Source organism: Phoca vitulina, unplaced genomic scaffold, assembly GCF_004348235.1.
Source record: "Phoca vitulina isolate PV1807 unplaced genomic scaffold, GSC_HSeal_1.0 scaffold42, whole genome shotgun sequence".
NCBI classification, from domain to species: domain Eukaryota; kingdom Metazoa; phylum Chordata; class Mammalia; order Carnivora; family Phocidae; genus Phoca; species Phoca vitulina.
In genome coordinates, this window is record NW_022589745.1 from 10,740,185 (window position 1) to 10,761,478 (window position 21,294).

The 21,294-nt window shown below is 46.3% G+C and overlaps 1 protein-coding gene across 2 annotated transcripts; it reads left to right on the forward strand.

Moving 5' to 3' along the window:
• The first annotated feature begins 16,263 nt into the window (after positions 1-16,263).
• Positions 16,264-20,901, forward strand: LRATD1 (LRAT domain containing 1). Of its 2 annotated transcripts, none has more exons than XM_032430128.1 (2): positions 16,264-16,522; positions 17,496-20,901. In XM_032430128.1, exon 2 carries the CDS (start codon positions 17,532-17,534, stop codon positions 18,402-18,404), a length of 873 nt encoding a protein of 290 aa, XP_032286019.1. In that variant the 5' UTR covers positions 16,264-16,522; positions 17,496-17,531; the 3' UTR covers positions 18,405-20,901. The 2 variants fall into 2 exon arrangements, with proteins under 2 accessions (XP_032286019.1, XP_032286020.1); XM_032430129.1 differs by having other exon boundaries at positions 16,509-16,592.
• Positions 20,902-21,294: the final 393 nt, after the last annotated feature.

Here is a 21,294-nt window from a genome sequence, read left to right on the forward strand (position 1 = left end):
CTGGAGTCCCGGGATCGAGTCCCACATCGGGCTCCCTGCTCAGCAGGGAGTCTGCTTCTCCCTCTGACCCTCCCCCTTCTCATGCTCTCTCTCTCTCTCTCATTCTCTCTCTCAAATAAATAAATAAAATCTTAAAAAAAAAAAAAAAAAAAAAGAATCCCTCACACTCGCAGGACACTTTGTGGAGCCTTGTCCGGTTCATAGAATGCTCTCGCACGATACCTAACACACCCTCACGCGAGCCCCTGGGAAGGGGCAAGGCTGATCATTTTATTCCTAATTTTCAAGGAAGAAACTGAGTTTTTATCCAAGATCATAAGACTAGTGGAGCCAGGGTGACAGATTCCTATTGCATCCCGGCCCTCGGTGACAGGAGAGAAGAGAGCCTGAGAGAGGGTGACACATGCTCCATGATTTGCTCCAGGATCTTGTGACACTGAAAATCTCACAGTAGCCCCTCCTCCCCCATGGTTCTGCTTTCCGTGGTTTCAGTCAAGCGTGATCGGTTCACACTGGTCCGAAGCAGATGATTTATATGTCCCCAACATTGAAGGACCTCAGGGGATAATCTGATTTAAACACCTTTTTACCCATAAAAAATTTTTGGAATCATGAAAATCTGTAAAGTATGCCATTATTCTAAAACTGCTCAGCCTCTAATATGGCATCCCTATATATTTGAGTCAGTACAGTTGAGCTACAAGTAACTTTACAAATAACCTGGTGCATTTCTCTCATTCTGGGGGGGAGGCGGGGGAGAAACTGAGGCCAAAACAAAGGAATTAACCTTCTCCAGCTGACATGAGAAATTTATGGGAGAGCCAGGAGAAACCCCAAATCTCCTGAGCTCCATTACCATGTTCACTCACCAACTGCCGCAATCCCCTTGTCTTCCATCAGAGCACTCCCCCAGCTTACGTGTTCTGAAGCGATTTGCACTTAGCATTTTGTCAGGACTGATGAGTCTGTCGTGTTTATTGTAACATTACCTTGCTGGGACCATCTCCTTCAGTACCCTCCTGCCTGACACCTCCCCTCTCGGAGCCTGAGGTCCTCAACCCCAAAATGCAAATAACCCTTGTGGCCCCTAGCTCACACTGTTGTGAACAATAAGCAGATATGCAAGTGGGAGAGGCTAGTTACCAGTTTTTTTCTCAGATTTGCATTCTACGCCATCGGAGCAAGCACTAGACTCTCTGTGCCTCAGTTTTTCTATCTGTAAAGGGGAGATCCCAGTCTCCAGGATCTAGTCTGAAGCAATGCTAGAAAGACATGTGCAGGTATTAACATAACCTAATCTCTTGCAAATTAAATGCATTCTAATTACCGATGTTCTCATCAATTAATCGTTACTGTTCTGTCAAACTACATTTATTTATTCAACTCGCATTCATGTTGCACCTACTGTGTGCGCAGCACAATGAGGAGAGGAAGTACAAGGAAGAAGCAGCAGACCCAGTCCCTGCTTCAAGAAGAAGACAGTTACCAGGCAAATTGACAGACATGGGAATAAAATAGAATGACTCCAAAAGGGTACACACAAGCATTCCAGGAAAGTCAAGAAAGTAATGTCTTGCTCTTAGATTAGTCCATTAAGGAGGAAGGCCAGGTTGTGTAAAGAGGGTGGTCAGGACAAGGGTCTTCCCTTACCCCCCAGAGCAGCTGGGAAACTGCAGTGGTTGGGGGACGGGGGTAAAAAAAAGAAAAAGAAAAAAACTATTTTAAAAACAATCATGATCACTGCAAACAGATGCACACATACCCACCATAGAACAAACAAATGCAGAGCCTCGTGAAGATGGAGAAGGAGGTGCCCCCTGCTGTGCACCATTTCCGCAGGCATCCAGTTGTGGGGGGCTATCTCTTGGTCCCCACTGCGAGGCTGTGTAATCTGGCTCCAGACTCCAGACTCCAGACTCCTGTCTCTCCCATTTACCACCAACACTTTCCCAAAGGTCTGCATCCATCCACAGGATGCCAACTGATGAATCCATGCCAACGTGGTCTCCTGAAAAGCTCCTGAAAACTACCGGTAACTTGCCCCCACTCCCCCCTCCGGCCCCATTCTGATTCAGTAGTTCTGAAGACCAGGAATGTGGGTTTTAAGGATGTTCTCTGATTGGTTCTCATAGGTACTCCTGGTTGACATCCATAATAGAGTCAGAGCCTAGGTAATTCATTAACTGGAGAGCGGTCCCATAAAAAGGCGTATGCTGATGCAAAGCCACCCAGAGATGTCAGGGTTCCGAGAGCAGAAGAGATGCGCTGCCATCAGGCCGCTAGGGCTATAGGCCAGAGATGTCAGGGTTAACAGAGATGTCAGGGTTAACCCAAGGCTCCAGATTCTCACTGAAGGTCCAAGTTCCCCCGGTTAGCACCACAGAGTAGACAAAAGGAAGAAAACTAACTCTCCTAGTCCTTCTCCCTTCATTCCGGAAAGAGGGTTCAGTGGGAAAAAGAAAAAAAAAGAATATTCCAAAGCATAATAAGCATACACTTTCCATAATCAAAAGAGAATTTCTCTGCTGGGTGGTAACTATACTTTTGGGAACAATCACTTTGTAGTGCATACAGATGTTGAATTATAATGGCGTACACCTGAAACTTATATAATTAAAATAATTTTTAAAAGATCTTATTTATTTTATTTGAGAGAGAGAGAGTGCACATGAGCTGGGGAGAGGCAGACTGCCCCCTGAGCCCTATGTGGGACTCAATCCCAGGATCAGGACCTGAGCCGAAGACAAACGCTTAACCAACTGAGCCACTGAGGCGCCCCTAAAAAAAAGAATTTTTACATTGAAGTATAAGTATACTGTCTGTACTACATACACTTTGAGAAATATATAAATGTTTCCATTATGTCCAAAAATAAGGTTAATTTAAAAAATATTCTCTGGATTCTAGAAAAGAATGCATACTTCTATTTGGGAGGTGTAAAGTTTGATCTGGATGTTAACCTACATTTATACAAATAAAATCAATCTATAATTAAATAATATATAACATAAACATAAAAATATGTAAATATTAATAAGTATATATATTTAGAAATGCTACATGTCTTCTATTTTATTTACTAGATTTTTCATGGCCTTATTGATATAAATTAATATCTGCTTTCTACTAATTTTTTGGTGTATTTTCCCACATTTCATTACATATGTATTATGATACTTTATTTGTTGCATAAAGATTATTAGAGTTATAATCTCATTGTGTGTTCTCCTTGCTTCATTAACACCTTTTGTCTCATATTAAACTTTCTTTGAAATAAAAAAAAAGAGAGAGAATTTAGTTTCAACAGGCAACTTGCTCTTAAAAACAAGAAAACATAGAATAGAAAGCGCCATGTTTCAAATTTTTTATTGAAACCAGCCCCGTGAATGAGTTGAGAGAGAGACCCCACTAGCATCTCAACTTGGGAGAAGCTGACCTGAGGATTTCATACAGAGCTACTGTCATCCAGATAGAAGTTCTCCTTTGCTTTTTTCTATCATGCACTACTACTTGTAATATTTCTAAAATCACTTTTGAGGTAATAAACTTGAAAAATCAAAGGCTCACAGATGCACAGGGTTTTTGTGACAAAATAAATAGCAGGGCGGGAGGAAATTGTTGGTGTCTCATTTTAGTTCAAACAGCTCATTCTCACGGAGGTCCTCAAGGGCAGAAGGCAATATATACACATTTCACATTGGTGGCATCACATCAAAACAGAGATATTAAGGGAAAATGCAGTAAAAGATTGTGTTGTGCACAAGTGGGAACAGGCGGGGCCAGGCTCACGAGTAGCAGAACGACACGTAACATTCTGGCTGAGGTCGGCATCCCTGTGTCCCTCCAGTGTAATAATAACAACAATAACAATAATAATAATACAAGTGCATGCTTACTTCTACCAAAGAATGTTGATACTCAGAAGGACAAGTGTCATTCCCTTTCTCTCTTTTCCATCCGTGAACGCAAAGGATGATTCAGTAGAACACGACTAAGAGAGATGCTCAATTTCTGGCCAATGAACACTGCCCATTTTCTGGCCTGAGAAAACAAATTCAGATACGCAGGACAAGGCATTAATTGAAAGGAGGTAAATATTGAAGAAAAGAAAACAAAACAAAAGAAAAAAGAAAAGGAAGGAAGGAAGGAAGGGAGGAGGGTAGGAAGGAAGGAAGGAAAGGAAGGAAAGAAAAATGGGGAAAACAAAAGTGGATGGAGCTTTGACACTGGGTTTATCACTTTCCCATCTGAGAAAAATCTTTTTTCATCAAGTCATCAAAACTTTTCAGTTCCATTCAAAAAATATTTATTAAGAACCAAGAGAAGCACAGTGTGAGATTTAAAAAAAAGGGGGGGGTGTGTGCCTGGGTGGCTCAGTTGGTTAAGTCTCTGCCTTCGGCTCAGGTCATGATCCCAGGGTCCTGGGATCGAGCCCTACATTGCGCTCCCTGCTCAGCGGGGAGCCTGCTTCTCCCTCTCCCTCCGCCTCCCATTCCACCTCCTTGTGCTCCCCCTGTCAAATTAATAAAAAAAAATTAATAAAAAAATTTTAAAAAGGATCCCTGATTTTGTTCCTGCACCATAAAAGACACCAAATACGAGTGGTCATATTAGTCAGGATAGACCACGCTTCACCGTGTTAACAAATTATTCCCCAAATCTTTGTAGTTCACCACAAGTAAGCTTTTGCTGTTGTGGGTTTCGGTCACTCACATAAAATCCAATTGAAAGTCAGTTATTTCTCTTTGTCAGCTCTCATCCCTGGTTCCTCCTGTTTTCAACCGCACCAATTCAGAGCTCCTCCTTTGAAATGCAAGGACAGAATGGTGAAACCCGGGGAGTTCTCAACACTGCTCCCTGCCTGGGGCCAGCCAGAGGGGACACATCACATTAGCTCATGTTCCCACGGGTGAGGACTAGGGCATGTGGGGTTAAAACTCTAACCGCAGGGAAGCTGAAGATAATCTCCCTGTGTCCCTAGGAAGAGAGAAGGCGATGAGAGAGACAGCATTGTATCTGCCCCAGAAAAACAAGGAAATGTATTGGAGAATCAGATAGAACAGAGGGCAGCTCCATTCTGAGTGGCTGGGAGTTTGCAGAGTAAGATTAGAGTCACCTTCAAGGATCGATTAGTGGGGAATACAGAGCACATGCAATGTGGAAGGAACATTGTGATCAAAACTCTAAAGGCAAGAAGTCATGCCATGTATTTGAAGAACAGTAAGGAAGCAAGCCCTGCTGAATGATTGTTAATAATGGCTCATATGTTGCAGAGCTCTGAGCTGTAGGACGAGGAGTAGAAATAGTTTTTCATAAAGCAACTTGTGGTCTGTGAAGCCATTCTGCCCAGGTAACCCCAAGCACAACTCAGATGTCCAATCCAGAGAGCGGAAGTCATCCAACTCTCCCCATGATCCCAATTATCCAGATAGTCACTAATTGATCTACTTCCTGTGGCTATCTCAAAGCCGCATGTTCCTCTACATCCCTGCTACCTCTGCCTTATGCCAGGCCCTCGGGATTGTTTACCCACTGCCATGGACTGAATGTCCGTGTCACCCCAGAATTCCTGTGGAAATCCTAATCCCCAGTGTGATGGTATTTGGAGATGGAGCCTGGGGGAGTTGATTCTCTCTCTTCCCCCCTGTGGACTGCACAGCAAGGAGGCAACTGTCTGAAGGACAGGAAGATTCTCACCAGGACCTGACCATGCTGGCCCCTTGATCTTGGACTTTGAGCCTCCAGAACTGTGAGATATAAATTTCTTGTGTTGAAGCCAGCCAGTCTATGACCTCTGTTATCGCATCCTGAGGGGCTAAGACATCATCTCTGGCCACAGCCTGGTCAATGGTCGCCTCACCTCTGACCCCTTTCCCCTTCAGTATAAACCTGATGATGTGGACCAGAATGGACTTCCATAACATTCCTAAAAATGGTATCACATAAGGGCCCCTTCCTGACCTGCTCATGTCTGTTTCACATTCTTCCAACACCAAACCACTTTGAGGTTTTCTGCAAACATCAGATTTGTCACAACTCTTGAGCATTTCCATATGCTGCTCCTATTAACTAAAAGGCCTCACTCCTTCCTGCTCGGAAAAATCATGTCCGTCCTACACAGCCTCTTCCTGATCCCTCCCTTGGTTAATAATTCCTTCCTCTGTGCTTTTACACGCTTCTAAAATCTTTTATTGCTTCTATTTGTTTGCATTCATTCATATCCTGGTCAGCTCTCCGAGTCCAGGGTGAGCACCACTGGGAACAGGAAATGTGCCTTCTTCACCTTGACTCCCCAGGCCCAAGCCCTAGATCTGGTTCAGAGCACAAGCTCAATAAATACTTTTAAGGGGCACCTGGGTGGCTCAGTCAGTTAAGCGTCCAACTCTTGATCTCGGCTCAGGTCATGATCTCAGGGTCGTGGGATTGAGCCTTGAGTTGGGCTCAGGGCTCCATGCTCAGCACAGAGTCTGCTTGAGATTCTTGCCCTCTCTCTGCCCCCCCCACTTGCACTCACTCTCTTTCTCTCTCTCTCAAATAAATAAATAAATCTTTAAAAAAAGTTTTTATTTTTTTAATTTTTTAAAGATTTATTTATTTATTTATTTGTGAGAGAGCGAGCACAAGCAGGGGGAGCGGCAGGCAGTGGGAGAGGGAGAAGCAGACTCCCCACTGAGCAAAGAGCCCAATGTGGGGCTCGATCCCAGCACCCTGGGATCATGACCTTAGCCGAAGGCAGACGCTTAACCGACTGAGCCACCCAAGCGCCCCCAAAATTAATGTTTTTAAATCAAATGTCAACTTAGTATTGTGGACAGTATCTAAGGTATATATATTCTGGGCCTAATATTCAGGCTTAACACTATGATCTCCAGTAGCATAATAATAGAATAATACAGAGGATTATAAAGGAGGAATACAGAGAAATAAAGTGCTTTGGATTGAGTAGGGCAAAGTTCTTTAATTATACCTAATAGGTATTAAGACCTTATTCTCGACCAGACACTGCAAAGTATTTTATTTTTTTTTATTTTTTTATTTTTTTAATATTTTATTTATTTATTCATAAGAGACAGAGAGAGAGAGAGGCAGAGGGAGAAGCAGGCTCCCCGCTGAGCAGGGAGCCCGATGCGGGACTCGATCCCAGGACCCTGGGATCATGACCTGAGCCGAAGGCAGACACTTAACGACTGAGCCACCCAGGCGCCCTATGCAAAGTATTTTAATATATTATCTCACTTAATACTCACCAAAACCCCCCAAGGAGAAATACTATTATTAACCATATTTTAAACATGAGTGAACTAAGGCATATAGGCAATAAGCATCTCGCTCAGGGCCCCACAGCTAAGAAAAGTGGAGCCAGGATATGAATCCAGGCACTCTAAGATGGGATCCACACGTGAAAGCTACTCTTCCATGATAAGAGGACAAGCTCAGATATTAAGATCAAAGGCAATGACACAGAGAGCAACTAGGACAACATGAGAGCCGGAGGGACGACGGATGGGAGCGTGGGAGCACACACACTTGATGCCGCTTGCCCTCAGTAATTTAGAAATGGGCTGAGTGCGTGTTAGTAGGAGTGCCATGCTACGTATGTGCTTTTAAATAGAAACCTACTTTATTAACTATGTGCAATATCCCTGGTTGGATCCAAACTTTTGATAACAAAAATGAAAATAAATAAATAAATACTTCATCAAGATATATATAATTACTAGGCAAGGAAAACATCATGAATCAGCCTTGGTCGTTACAACTATGCGCCAAGACGCCAGAAGGCAACGCCCAGAACAAGTGAAATGTCGATCTAAGTGGCTACTTTACTCTTTACTGTTTTAAAATAAGCACTCCCCCCCTCTTTTACTAAATTCTGAAGAGTCTCTACACGTTATCAATGCATTTGTTACAAGTTTACCATAGATCCCCTGCCCTATGGTACAGGTTATATGGGGAATTTAAGTGGGAGGGGAAGACAGGGATAATGGAAGGAGAGCAGGAAAGACAGAGAATTCCTCTGACTCACAGGTGCTCTCACTAACAATGCAGTGCTATTCAACAAATATGCATTAAACTTCCGCCTGGTAGCAAGGAAAGAGCTCAGAGATGGGGATTCTGCGGGGGGCAGGGGTTGGGGGGACATCCCAGATACAGTCCGGCTCCTAAGGAGCTCACAGCCTTGTAGTGCATATAGACAAGGAACGAGGCAATGTCCACACCACAGAGAAAGAACAGGGTGCCGTGACAGCGCTGTGAAGAGCACCTACAGCAGATTTGGTAAGTCTCGGAAGGCTGCCAGGAGGAAGTAAATTTAAACTGAGACCTGAAAAACAAACTCTCTTGCCAGGGGTAAGAATGGAGGAAAGAATCTTAGCAGAAACATGAGAAAGAGCAACAAAGCAGAGAAACAGGTGAAACCAAATCACCTGACTCAGTAAGGCCTAAGCAAGAAGCAAGAGGGCGGGTATGAGAAGAGGAGGTGGAACGATGAAGGGCTGCATCCCGGAGCCGCACAGGGGCTTTGGATGTTTTCCCAGCATCGATGGAGAGTGAGTGAGGACCCTATAGAGAGCAGGGCAGGCAAGGGACCTAAAGAAATGCATGTTTTACAAATCTCTCTGGTTACACTATGGAAGATGATGGAAGGAACAACACTGGAGGCTGGGAAACAATTAGGTTGCTGCAGCAATTCTGATGGGAGTTCCGGCTGGCTTGGGCCCAAGGTGGCAGCACAGGAATGGACTAATGTGGAAAGATGAGAAAGATATGCAGGAGAGAGAAAGACCAGGAGTAGGGCATGGTTATATGGGGGCCTGAGGCTGAGAGAAAGGTGATGGTGCCCAGGCATTGGCTTGCAAAACGGCGAGGGCAATGGTGTCTGCCCACCAGAAGACAGACCAAAAGGGAAACACAGGTTTCCAGAAGCGCTCAGCTCGGGACATCCTGCCCTTTGGGTGTATGTGGAACAGCCACAGGACAGGCCTTCGAGGCTGTTGGAATTTGGGTCTGTAGTTCAGGAGAGCGATGGGGTCTGGGGATTTCCACTGGGGAATTATCACATAGAAATATAATGCAAGTCAGAGAAGCAGACAAAATTATGCACTGAAAACGAATTTAGAAGAGAACCGGAGAACAGAATCCTGGAGAAAACCAATATTGAAAGGACAAGTTGCAAGAAAAGAGCCCACAAAACATCATAAGAAGAATAGCCAGAGAAGTTGAAAGGAAACCAGGAGAGTAAAGGACAATGGAAGGTGAAGAAAAATCTTATCTCAGTAAGGAGGAGGTAGTCTGCTGTGCCACGTGCTTTGGGATGGCAAGTAAGATACGAAGCCCCCAGCATCCTTCAGATTCAGTGCCAGTGGTCCCTGGTCCCCCTGGGAGGAGCTGCTCAGGACAGGGATAGCACAGGAGACATGCTGCAGTGGGCTGGGATATGTGTATGGTCAACTCTTTCAAGACAGGAGTGTATCTCAGAGCAGATGTATAGTCAGGGGATGTTTTCAAGATGTGAGGGACTTAAAAGCATTTACATGCAACTGGGAAGGAGCTAGGAGAATAAGCAGGATTATAAATGCAGGTGAAGTGAAGAGGTAATGGAAAGCGGGAGGTTCTTGAGGAGGCATGAGGAGATGTCCTTCAGTGCACAGGTGGATGGACTGGTCTTTGACAGAAACGGGCCTGGAAAAAGAACTGTGCTAGAAGGGAATTCAGAAGCAATACGGATGGCTGAGAAGCTGTGTTTCGCAGAGACAACCCAGGATTTCCATCATCAGTCAATCAACAGCCAAACAGGGTATTAACCACCTGGGAACAGAGTTTCCTTGTTCACTCAAGTTTCTGCTCTAACCACAGCCTATTAGAAAAGTGGACTGGGCGGGGGTGGGGGACCTGAGTGGCTCAGTCTGACTTGATTTTGGCTCAGGCCATGATCTCAGGGTCATGAGATTGCCCTGCTTTGGGCTCTGTGCTGGGCGTGGAGGCTGCTTTGGGATTCTCTCTCTCCCTCTCCCTCTGCCCCTCCTTACCGCGCCCCCCCAACTCTTTCTCTCTCTCTGAAAAAAGAAAAAGAGAAAGAGAAAGAAAGAAGGCAAGGCAAGGCAAGGCAAGGCAAGGCAAGGCAAGGCAAGGCAAGGACACTGGGTGGCTCAGTCAGTTAAGCAGCTGCCTTTGGCTCAGGTCATGATCCCAGCATCCTGGGATCCAGGCGGATTTCGCTCCCTGCTCAGCAGGGAGTCTGCTTCTCTCTCCCCCTGCTCTTGTGTTCTCCCTTGCTCTCTCTCTCAAATAATAAATAAAATCTTAAAAAAAAAAAAAAAAAGGAAAAGAAAAGTGGGCTGGGGCATGTGAGTTTAAGCAACAGAAGAGAGAGAAATGTTCAGCTCTGCCACACAGCTATAAGACTTTTTAAAAACCATTTGACTTCACACACCTTTGAATGCAAATGGATACATTTACTAGTTTAGTATATGCAAGTCTAAAATGAGCCTTGCTTCTGTTAGAGATGGACCACAGAATGTCTAGAGAATCTAATTCCAAGTATTTATTAAGTGCCTACTCTTCTAGGGCTTCCCTGTACCCAAGAGAATAAGAATCATTTCTTATATTTGAGAAGCTTTGACCAGTGATTGCCATGCTGCATCTAGAATGCTTGGGGAGACTGTTTAAAATGCAGATTCCCAGAGCACATCCTCACATTAAGTGGCACTAAATCTGGGGTAGAGCCTGCGAAACTGTACTTGTACCAGGCTCCTGATGATACCAGAGAACCATTTGGAAACCCGATACTGCTTATTACGTAATAAATCTTCTCACACACCAAGTAATCCAGAGCATGTGCAATGTGTTGGGGCACTGTGATGGGTGAAAGCTGAAACAAACAAACACTGCCAGCTCAGTAAATAAACGGTGACCACGGCTCATGCATGCACTGAGTCAGGCAAGGCGTATCTACTGAGTGTTCACTCTGCACAAACCCCAGGCTCAGCAAAGGGATTATAAATTTGAACTAGATTTGGAGCTTTTCCTCAAATAATTCTTAGTCTATTAAGGAAGAAAGAAAAGAAGATGAACCAATGATTCTAGTTCAGTCTGATAAGTGTTTTGACACATTTGCCCCATCTCATGACCATTTATCAACATGGTACAATGGGAGCAAGAAGGATGGTCTCCATTAGAACGGGCGAGGGGACAGACACATGGGAGGGACTGATGCTTGAATGGGTTATACATTTTGATTAGAAATTAGATGAGGATGGCAGGGAAGGATATTCCAAACAGCAGAAAAAGCCGCAGCATGTGTGTAATACTGACCCAGACCTACCCAGAGTTCTACCATCACTATCATATGAAAGTGGCCCCATGCAAAAGGCATGTACTCTCCTAAAGTCTGAAAAGAACACGAAGAAATTATTACTACTGGACTGAGCCATCTTTGTATAATCCACATCCAAGAGCATATTAAACCCACAAATGCTGAAAGTTTTGTCCAGAGAAAATTTAGGAGTCTTTAAAGGCAAAATGGTAAGAAGCCACTGAAAAAACTTTGGTAAGAATATCCAGTTATAGGAAGGAACTAGGAAAATGTGACAATGTGGAACCCCAACTTAGAAGAGGGCCCGTAAGAAGGAATAGAAAGTTAGAGCATGAGGGGTTAAGGGGAAGCTGGATTCTCTTTAGTCCTAGCTTCAAGGAGGTGACCCTGCCATTTTTGTGGTCAAGAGAGAAAGTAGAAGGCAGGTAAGTTAGTCACATGGAGGTGAATTTAGAGGAAAAAAATAGTAGGGAGATATGGGGTGGTACCTAGAGAGACAGATGCATCCATTGCTGATTTCCTTAAACTCTGGGTGATGGATGAAACATGCTAAAGTAGAACTTCATGGTGAGAACAGACACTAAGAGAAAAAGGGAAGAGGGATAGACTATTTGTTGTTCTGAGAGATTTCTAAAATAAAGAAGATTATACCTATCAGGATAGGTTCCTACTCTAACAAGTAGTCATAAAAATTTTGGTGGCTTAACTCAGTAAGATTTATTTCTCCCTCACATCACACTTTGATGCAGGTTGTTTGAGAGGAGAGATCTCCTGCTCTACTTAGTTATTCAGGAAGCCCGGTCTCCTTTTATCTAGTGGCTCCGCCATCTTTTAAATTCTTGGAGTTCTACCACGGATCCTTCACATAATGACCACATGGGATAAAACAAGTGCACGGAAGATCATGGTAGTGGTTTTACTTTCAGGCGCCAAGCCTGGATGTGGCTTACTAAACTTCCACCCGCATTCCATCGGCCAGACTCAGCCAGATGGTGCTCACTGATCTGCGTGTGAGGCAGGGGCATGTAATTTAGTTGTGCGCCCAGAGAAAAGGAAATGGGTTTGGTGAGGCCATGGTACTGTCTCTACCCCAGACAGGTACAGAGTGTTCTTTAGCCAAGATCAGGGTGAGTATGTTGAGAGCCTAAGGTAGTCAAAGACGGGAAAGGGACAGTTCATGAAAGGCTAAATGCTAAAGTAGGACATACAATTAAAAATGGGGAAAAAAACATTTTTAGCAAGCAATGATGTCAGAGAATAAACACTCTTTCTGTTCTTGGACCAATTTTAAAGGATGACAGTTTGACCCCAGGACATGGTCAGTAAAATTTGGGGAAAAGTTTTTCACATAGTGCTAAAGGAACCAAGAGGAGAAGAAGGAAGATGATACAGCATATGGCACCAATAGGAAATGCTATATCTATCTATCTATCTATCTATCTATCTATCTATCTATCTATCATCATCTGTCTATCTATATCTATCTATCTATCATCTATCTATCTATCTATCTATCATCTATCTATCATCTATCTATCATCATCTGTCTATCTATATCTATCTATCTATCTATCTATCTATCTATCATCATCTGTCTATCTATATCTATCTATCATCTATCTATCTATCTATCTATCTATCATCATCTGTCTATCTATATCTATCATCTATCTATCTATCTATCTATCATCATCTGTCTATCTATATCTATCTATCTATCTATCTATCTATCTATCTATCATCTATCTATCTATCTATATCTGACTCCTAATCACTCCTCTGCCACCGCTCTTCTGTACATATTCCTCACACAAGAAAACATTCATGTAAAAACAATTCAAAATACTGCAGGACACAGGATGTGATCAGCCGCAGGACTTGCGCACAGAAATCAATACAGAGCTTTAGATGTTAAACTAGTCTCAGGATAGACAGGGCTCTTGCCATCTCACGGAAGAAGCAGTCTCACGCCCTGGCTGGGGACAGCCTTGGACACTCCATCTCAGGTTAGCTTTTCCCTGGGGCAAGAAACAGACAGACCTGGACATATGTCATAACAAGTAGGACATGGGACCCTCCCCTCTTCCACCAGTAACATTAATAATAGGGAGCATTTATTAACGGGTCACTATGTACCAGGCACTGTGTCTCACACAACTTAATGGGATAGATACTATTTTATCACATTTTACAGATAAAGAAACTGACACCCAGAAAGTTTCCATAACATACTCTAAGTTACCCAGATGGAAAATGTTGAAGGAAAATTCAAATTACTTGGCTTCCAGAATTTGTGCTTTTGAGGACGGTATTTTTCTTTTGGAAACTGTATTTCTTCAGTGTAAAAAGGCAGGATGGGGTGACGAATAACAGACAAAACAATTACCAAACAATATTTTGTGATGAAAATAAAAGTTAGGTTTTCTGATATTGGAATCCATTGAGTTGACTGGCTTACTTCTTACTTTATTATCTTTGTCATTGCCAAAAGCCTACAAAGAGGAGATGCATTTGTCATATTTTACTTGAACTCCTTCTTTTCCATACCTCTTAGTCAGTGTGTTCTCTGCCTTATATTCCCAGGTGGACTCTCAGGCTATTTACTTTCCCTTGTGATCACTAATGCCGTGAGCTTCTTACCCTGGCAGGGGGAGGGGGTGGAAAGGAGATTCAAAAACTTGCATCTTGATGTTTTAAACTTTTGACACTGTATCTTGAAGCCCGACAATATATTTTTTTGTTCATTATCCCTTAGAATGTTAGGATGCTAAGCAAAGAGGAACAACTTGCTTCCCTCTGTAGTCTGGAACAGTCTATGATAGGTCAGATAAGACAGAACACGGCATCCCAGCAAATATGCTACAAATATTTGTGTACAAGATTTTTTCAAAAAAAAATTTATTATGTTCAGTTAGTCAGCATACAGTGTGTACAAGATTTGATCTTGGGATGGACAGGAGATTGAGAGAGAGAGAGAGAGAGAGAGAGAGGAGGCATTTCAACACCAAGCACAGAGCTACTTTCAATGAGCCAGTCTCAAACACCAGTATTGAACTCTTCAGATACTCCCTCCCAGAGATCACTAAATCCAGTTTACAACCAGACCAATGGCTCACTTCCTGTTTTCTGAAGTCACTTGTTCAATTCCCTTGACTTCAGGGACAAAACGAATTGTTTATTATTTATAGAGAGTATAAAAAGATCATCGCAATGTGTGGCTGGTTCCAAGGATAGTAAGTTGTATTCTTATAACTTGCACATGGCCAAATTTCTGAAAAGATTTACGTATGTCAAATGTATGCAGATGGTCATTTTAAAACCATTTCTCCCAGCAATACTTATTAAGCATATAATTTTGAGAAATCACTGCATTTGGAGGCTTTGGATATAGAAACCTTCAGAAAGCAGTTTGACAATCCTTAAGAATTGTCTACCAAAAAAAATAATAATAAGGGTTTTTATAATGTGCCATCAGTCCTCAGGTAACTTCTCTGGGACACCAGTTTTCTCATTTCATGAAACAAGATTTTATTAACTCAATGAACAGTAGAGTCAGGTTAAAGACTGGCTCTGGAGTCCCATAGGCCCTCCAGAGATTGCTGGCATTGGGATTTGGGCCCAGCTTCCTCATCCGTGGCAGTGGGCGGTATAAGAAAATCCTTTCCAGAGGCATGAGGATGAAATCACCCACTTAAACCTCTTAGCATAGTGCCTCCCCACTGACAAGTGGTCAGGCTGTTTTCCATCTTTATGATTGCTGATGGAACCCGATGTACACTCGGCATTGTGAAGGAGATCCACAATACAAAGTTGTGTAGCACGCCAATCCTCCAGGCGTTCACTTTGTAAAGAGCAAGAAAGTCAACACAGGTTTGTAATTTTTTTAAAAAAGGGGAGGGGTAAGAGCTCTAAGATTTTGTGCCTGCTGCCAAAGGGGCCACAAAGAGGAAGCACCCGATTTTCCCCGGGGAACGAGAGTAAGCTTCACCAAAAAGCTTCAGGAGCCTTCTTGAGAGTAGAACCAGATGTCTAAGAACACTTCAAGGCTTAGTGTGATAAGCTTTTTCTAACTACTCATCTAGAATTCCGTATGTAGGAAAGTCCTCTTCAACATCCAATAACCGTAACTCATTCACGCGTTAACTTTCCATCCGGAAATGCAATCGTTAATTACTGCTGGACACTCTTCTGCCACAAAACCAAATAAAAATCCCTAAGCAAAGGCAGCTCTGGGGCTTGGCTGTAGGCATTTGTGATGCACTCTTTCATAAAAAATCCCAACCCCAAATCATAGGCCCAATTAGGGAAAGGGCTGGCCAAGGCTCCGATTTTTCAGTAGCGTTTGTCAAAGGTGCTCCTTTTAAACCGGGCGCCAGTGCTGGGTCAGCAGTTTCACACGGATCAGAGATGAACCGAACGTCGGAGGCACAATGTGAAAGGCACGGGTGCCTGCAGGCAAAGTCTGTGGGCAGATAATCAGCTCAGGGTCGTCGGGAACCGAGACCCCCGGGACGCCTAGCAGCGTCCAGGTGCCCGCCTCCGACAATGTCGCTCCCCGCCCCGGGCCGTCCTCAGTGCCTGGGTACCCTGGGTTCTTCTCCACCCGCAGACTCAGCTTCATCGCTGGAGTCTATACTCCCTGAACACAGAGCCCGGACGGACCGCTGTCAGTCAGGATCCGCTTGGAAAAGCTGCGAGGGTGGAAGCTCGCAGCGGCGCCATGCAGAAGCGCCGCGCCCCTCGCGCGCTCTCCGCGGGTGCTCACACCTCCACTCCCGGGGCCTGTGCGCGTTCTGGTGCGCGGGGGCCGGGCGGGCCGGGGCGGAGCGCGCGCTGGAGACCCGCCCCTGCTCCCCTCCCCCTCTCGCGGAGATTGACGGGGCCTCGGGCACCCGCCCCAGCCAATGAGCGCGTCCCGGGGCGGGCCCTGGAACCAGCTGCTGAGGCTACTTAGAGTCTTCGGCTCCGTTGTAGGAAAGCAGAACGGAGTCGGGACTGCCCAGGTGGACCGGACGCCCCAGCCAGCGCGGACCGGCAGGCGCACTGCCCCCGCGCCGGGGACCGCACCGCACCGTTCCGCGCCGGGCAGAGCGGAGCCGCAACCCCACGCGCCGCCCAGGACCCACTCGCCATCGCCGCCTCCGCAGCACCCATGGGGACCAGGAGACTTTAAAGGAGTTTGGGGTTTCGGGAGCAGGGAAATCACGGGTACGGAGAGGCGGCTTTCTTTGCCTTGGAAACGGTTTTTCTTCGTCCGACTGTTTGGACCCTGTGCCGGGTAGGAGGGAAAGGGGTCTTTTGGCTTAAAGTGGACCTTCCTACACAGCCCGCACCCGCACCCGCACACAGACACCGCACTGGCTTCCCCCATCTTTTCCTTTCCTCTTTGTTAGGTTATTTTAGACAGAACGGCCTCGCCCTGCTGTAGCCCGATTGGCTCTGCTGTGGAGAAGGCAGGAGAAGTAAGGGGCAGAGTGCACCTGCTTGTGTGGGCAGGTGTGCCCGGGTGCGTGGGTGTACGTGCACTGGCGAGCGTGCAAGCGTGGGGTTAGAACTGTGTACGAATGTGGGGGTCTGAGTGTGTCGTCGCGAAGGTTTGTCATTTTGTATATGTGACATTGTCACACCGATATACCAGCCGGCCTGTCAGTGCCTGGACTCTTAAGTGAACAAAATTTTCTTGGTGTCAAGTGAGTGTCTGCCAATGTGTCCGATTGTCATTGTGCGAGGCGCTGTCAGGGGAGGAGTGCGACCTAGCGCAAAACTGAGAGGCTGGCGAGGGTGGGGACAAATGTGAGCGCAGCTTGCTCCAAGCTCTGAGGCCTTAGGCGCCCCTTCTTCCTTTCAAGCTACCCTTCGGTCCTTTTCGGGGTGTCCGTCTCCCACGCTGCCACAACCCGTACTGTCCGCCCCACTGGGACCCCGCACGCCTTCCAACCGCCTGCCTTTTCTCTTGTGGGAGTTGGACCGGATTCCCAGACGGGATCCGAGGCTGTGGTGGTGGCGTCTGCTCTCGCCCCAAGGACTGGTGGCTTCTGTACCCGTCCTGCCGCTGGGGCGGAACGAGTGACTCCAGTCCGGGCGCGTAGGCGGGCGAGCAGGTCCCAGGGGCGCTGCACGTCCTGGGGAGGGGCAGCCCGATTCTGATCGTTGTCTCTGCCTCTCGTCTGTGCTTCCGCAGATCCCCGCTCCTGGCCCTCGCTTCGCCGCGTCATTGATGGGCAACCAACTGGACCGCATCACCCACCTCAACTACAGCGAGTTGCCCACAGGGGACCCGTCGGGGATCGAGAAGGACGAGCTGCGGGTCGGGGTCGCCTACTTCTTCTCGGATGAGGAGGAGGACCTGGACGAACGCGGCCAGCCCGACAAGTTTGGCGTGAAGGCCCCCCCGGGCTGCACTGCCTGCCCGGAGAGCCCCAGCCGCCACCACCACCACCTGCTGCACCAGCTGGTCCTCAACGAAACTCAGTTCTCCGCCTTCCGGGGCCAGGAATGCATCTTCTCCAAAGTGAGCGGCGGCCCTCAGGGCGCCGACCTGAGCGTCTACGCTGTCACAGCGCTGCCCGCGCTCTGCGAGCCCGGCGACCTGCTGGAGCTGCTGTGGCTGCAGCCGGCGTCGGAGCCGCCCGCCCCGCACTGGGCCGTCTACGTGGGTGGCGGGCAGATCATCCACCTGCACCAAGGCGAGATCCGCCAGGACAGCCTGTACGAGGCGGGCGCGGCCAACGTGGGCCGGGTGGTGAATAGCTGGTACCGCTACCGCCCGCTGGTGGCCGAGCTGGTGGTGCAGAACGCCTGCGGCCACCTGGGCCTCAAGAGCGAGGAGATCTGCTGGACGAACTCGGAGAGCTTCGCCGCCTGGTGCCGCTTTGGCAAGCGGGAGTTCAAGGCGGGAGGGGAGGTGCCGGCCGGCACGCAGCCCCCGCAGCAGCAGTACTATCTCAAGGTGCACCTGGGCGAGAACAAGGTGCACACGGCCAGGTTTCACAGCCTGGAAGACCTCATCCGCGAGAAGCGCCGCATCGACGCCAGCGGTCGCCTGCGAGTGCTCCAGGAGCTCGCCGACTTCGTGGACGACAAGGAGTAGCCTTGTGGGGGGCCTCCCGAGGCTCCTCCTGTCTCCCCGCGCCCCGCTCCCTTCCCCGCACCCGGGCCTCCCGGCCGGCGATCCACGACCCCCGCCCCCTCGAGCGCCCTCCTGCGGCGGCCAGTGCCCAGGCTGCACCCTCGCCCCCCTCCGGCAAGTGGCAGGAAGTCTCAGGAACCGGCCCCGGGACCAAAGGGCAGCTGTGCGCGCCTGGCGGAGACCCCCGGTGTGGTGACGGTGTTGGGAAACCCAGCGCGCGCTTTCCCCTTGAGTTGTAACGGGGGAAAGAGAAAGGGCTGAGGGGAGCAGGGACGTGGCTTTCCCCGCGGGTCACTAGTCCGTAACTGTCACCCGACTTACTGTAAAGGGAACCATCACCGCCCCCAAACGCGCACACACAGACCAGTCGGAGGTGAGAAATGATCTTTTCAGGGCACAGTTCAGCTCTTGTATGAATGTGTCCCCAGATTTCAGGATTTCCAAGAAATCGAGCCTGTCCCTTAGGCACTTGTGAATAATTGCACAAGCGAGCACTTCGGGACTCCGGGTTATCCCGAGGCTGCCCGGCATTCTTCCAGCTCTCCAGCCCCAAGTCTCCCGACATTGTATTCCAAGCTCCGGGCAAAGCTCTTGGGTTTGCTTCCAGTCCTTTCCACCGAGGGAAGCGAACGCCACCCCCCACCCCATTTGCCTGTGAGTCTCCCTCGCTGGCAGGAGGGAAGCCTTTCTGGTCCCGAGAGGAAAATGGCGCAGCTAATTTGGTGAGGAGCGCGGGCCCCGCCCCCGGCGGGGAGAAGGTTCACCTGGTGTCTGGGAACTTGAAGGTCGCTTGTTGTTCTAACCCTAGATTGCTCCCTCCTTGGGCTGCATTTCAAAAACAGTATTTTTTAAAGGGTTGGAGGGAGAAGACATGGCAACATTCCAGAAACCAGCATTATTACAGCACCATAGCCAGGATATTTAGTTTGGCTTTTCCTAACATAGAAATCTTAGAAGGTGGGGAAGTGGAAATAAAGTTTTTAAAAGTGAGAGAGCAGGTTTCCAACTATGTCAACAAAGCCTATCGTGTTGATGTTTTTATTGACCATTCTAGCAACATGCTAATAAAATTTCAAATTGAAATTTTTATTTTCATGGCTTTAATCCATGATAGTTTAAATACTGGGGGCCATTAAGAGTGGACTTAGCTAAGAGCTTAGCTAACATTATGCCTTTTCACTCTATTTTTCTCAAATCTTATGAGAATTCTGTTTTTGAATATTGCAGTTAATTTTCTGGCTTGAAACGGCAGCCCTAGTAATGGTGAAGTTGTTAAATGTGTATATTGTACTGAATTTCTGTCAGTTAAGGGGTTTTATTGCTTTGGTGGAAATTGCTAGCAGGTTCCGTGAGGTTTCATTTCTCCATGTTGTATACCATTACCATTTCACATTTGTATTTCTATTTTTCTTTCTCTCCCCTTGATGTCCTTAAGAAAGGAATCCAGAATTGGTGGCTTCCCCCCTCCCCCTTTAGCCAATCCCACAATCCATTCCTGAAAACCAGAAAGGACTTGTAGTAGGATCAGGGCAAACGTGTCTTTTTCAAAAAAAATGAAGACTGTTTGAAACCCCTTCCTTGGGCAAGGACGTACCAACTTCTCTCCCTGTGCTGCAGCCCCTGCCTGTTACTTGATTCAGTGTCAACACCTAGAGCATCTATGTCCCTTTCCAGGGGATTTGTCCAATAATGGTGTTTAGCTAATTGTTGCAAGCAATTGCATATTGATAGCTGTGATTTAGTTGGATGGCAAATATGGCCAAAGCCAGTTTCTTGGCATTTCAAAAATAATGCAATAAAAACTAGTCGAGGTTAGCTGAGACTGGAAATGCCTTTTTCATGGTGAAATGATTCATTTCTGTTTTGTTTTTTGGTTTCCATCTTGGATTCATTCCCTGATCTTGAATCAAAAGGTCAGATCAATGAAATATGAACTAGAGTATTTTTCTTAAGCCTATTGAGTGATTTATTTTTTAAAAGATGTTTAAATGCATATGCTTTTCTTTCAGCACATACGACAGCAAAACTTTTGTAATAACTAACTTACCTTTGCATGTATGGAGAACTGAAAGTCACTTATTTCCCTAATTTAACTCCTCTTTCAAATAGCAGATGGCAGATCATAAACCGAAATTCTTTATTGTATCTACCCTCTCCACATTCTTTACGGTGTCCCCTCCTACTGTACCTTGGCTCTCTGCTGTATTAAACACCATCCTAAGCACTTACTCAGCAGGACTCCTTCTTCACATTTTGTCCTCCACCTGTCACTCAGAGGGTGGGACTTAAGCAAAAGAAATGAATCGGTCGATCACACCTAATACTAACATTTATTTCCTCTAATGGCACATAATCTGATTTTTCTCTTACCGAGAGGGTCACTATAACAGCGCTGGCTTAGCAGCTTTATACTTGCTGAGACTAGACTGGTGGTAAAAATAAAAGTTTGGCAGCCAAAGCAGCATTTATTCCTGTACTGGTCTATTAAGGATTGTGTTGATGATAAGACTTCTACAAATTCACAACAGGAAAACACTCGTTTGTGTACAAAGGGAATTCCTGGTCCATTAGTTACAGCCAATGGCAAAGTAATTCAGATCACAGTGCGTCAGGAAGAGGATATTATCAAGATACTATCTAATAGCTTTATCCCGAAAAAGGGTGTTTTTAGGGCATTATTAGCAATGTCAGTGAAACCAAAAAGGGGGAAGTTCCCTTGGGAGATGGCATGGACGGACTTGATTTTTATTTTGAGTGAATATAATAGCTCCGTATTTTATCAGAGTTCTAAAAGTTAAAACCAGAAGCCTCCTAACGTTTTCATAGAGGTCAGGAATTTAGTTTTGGTAGT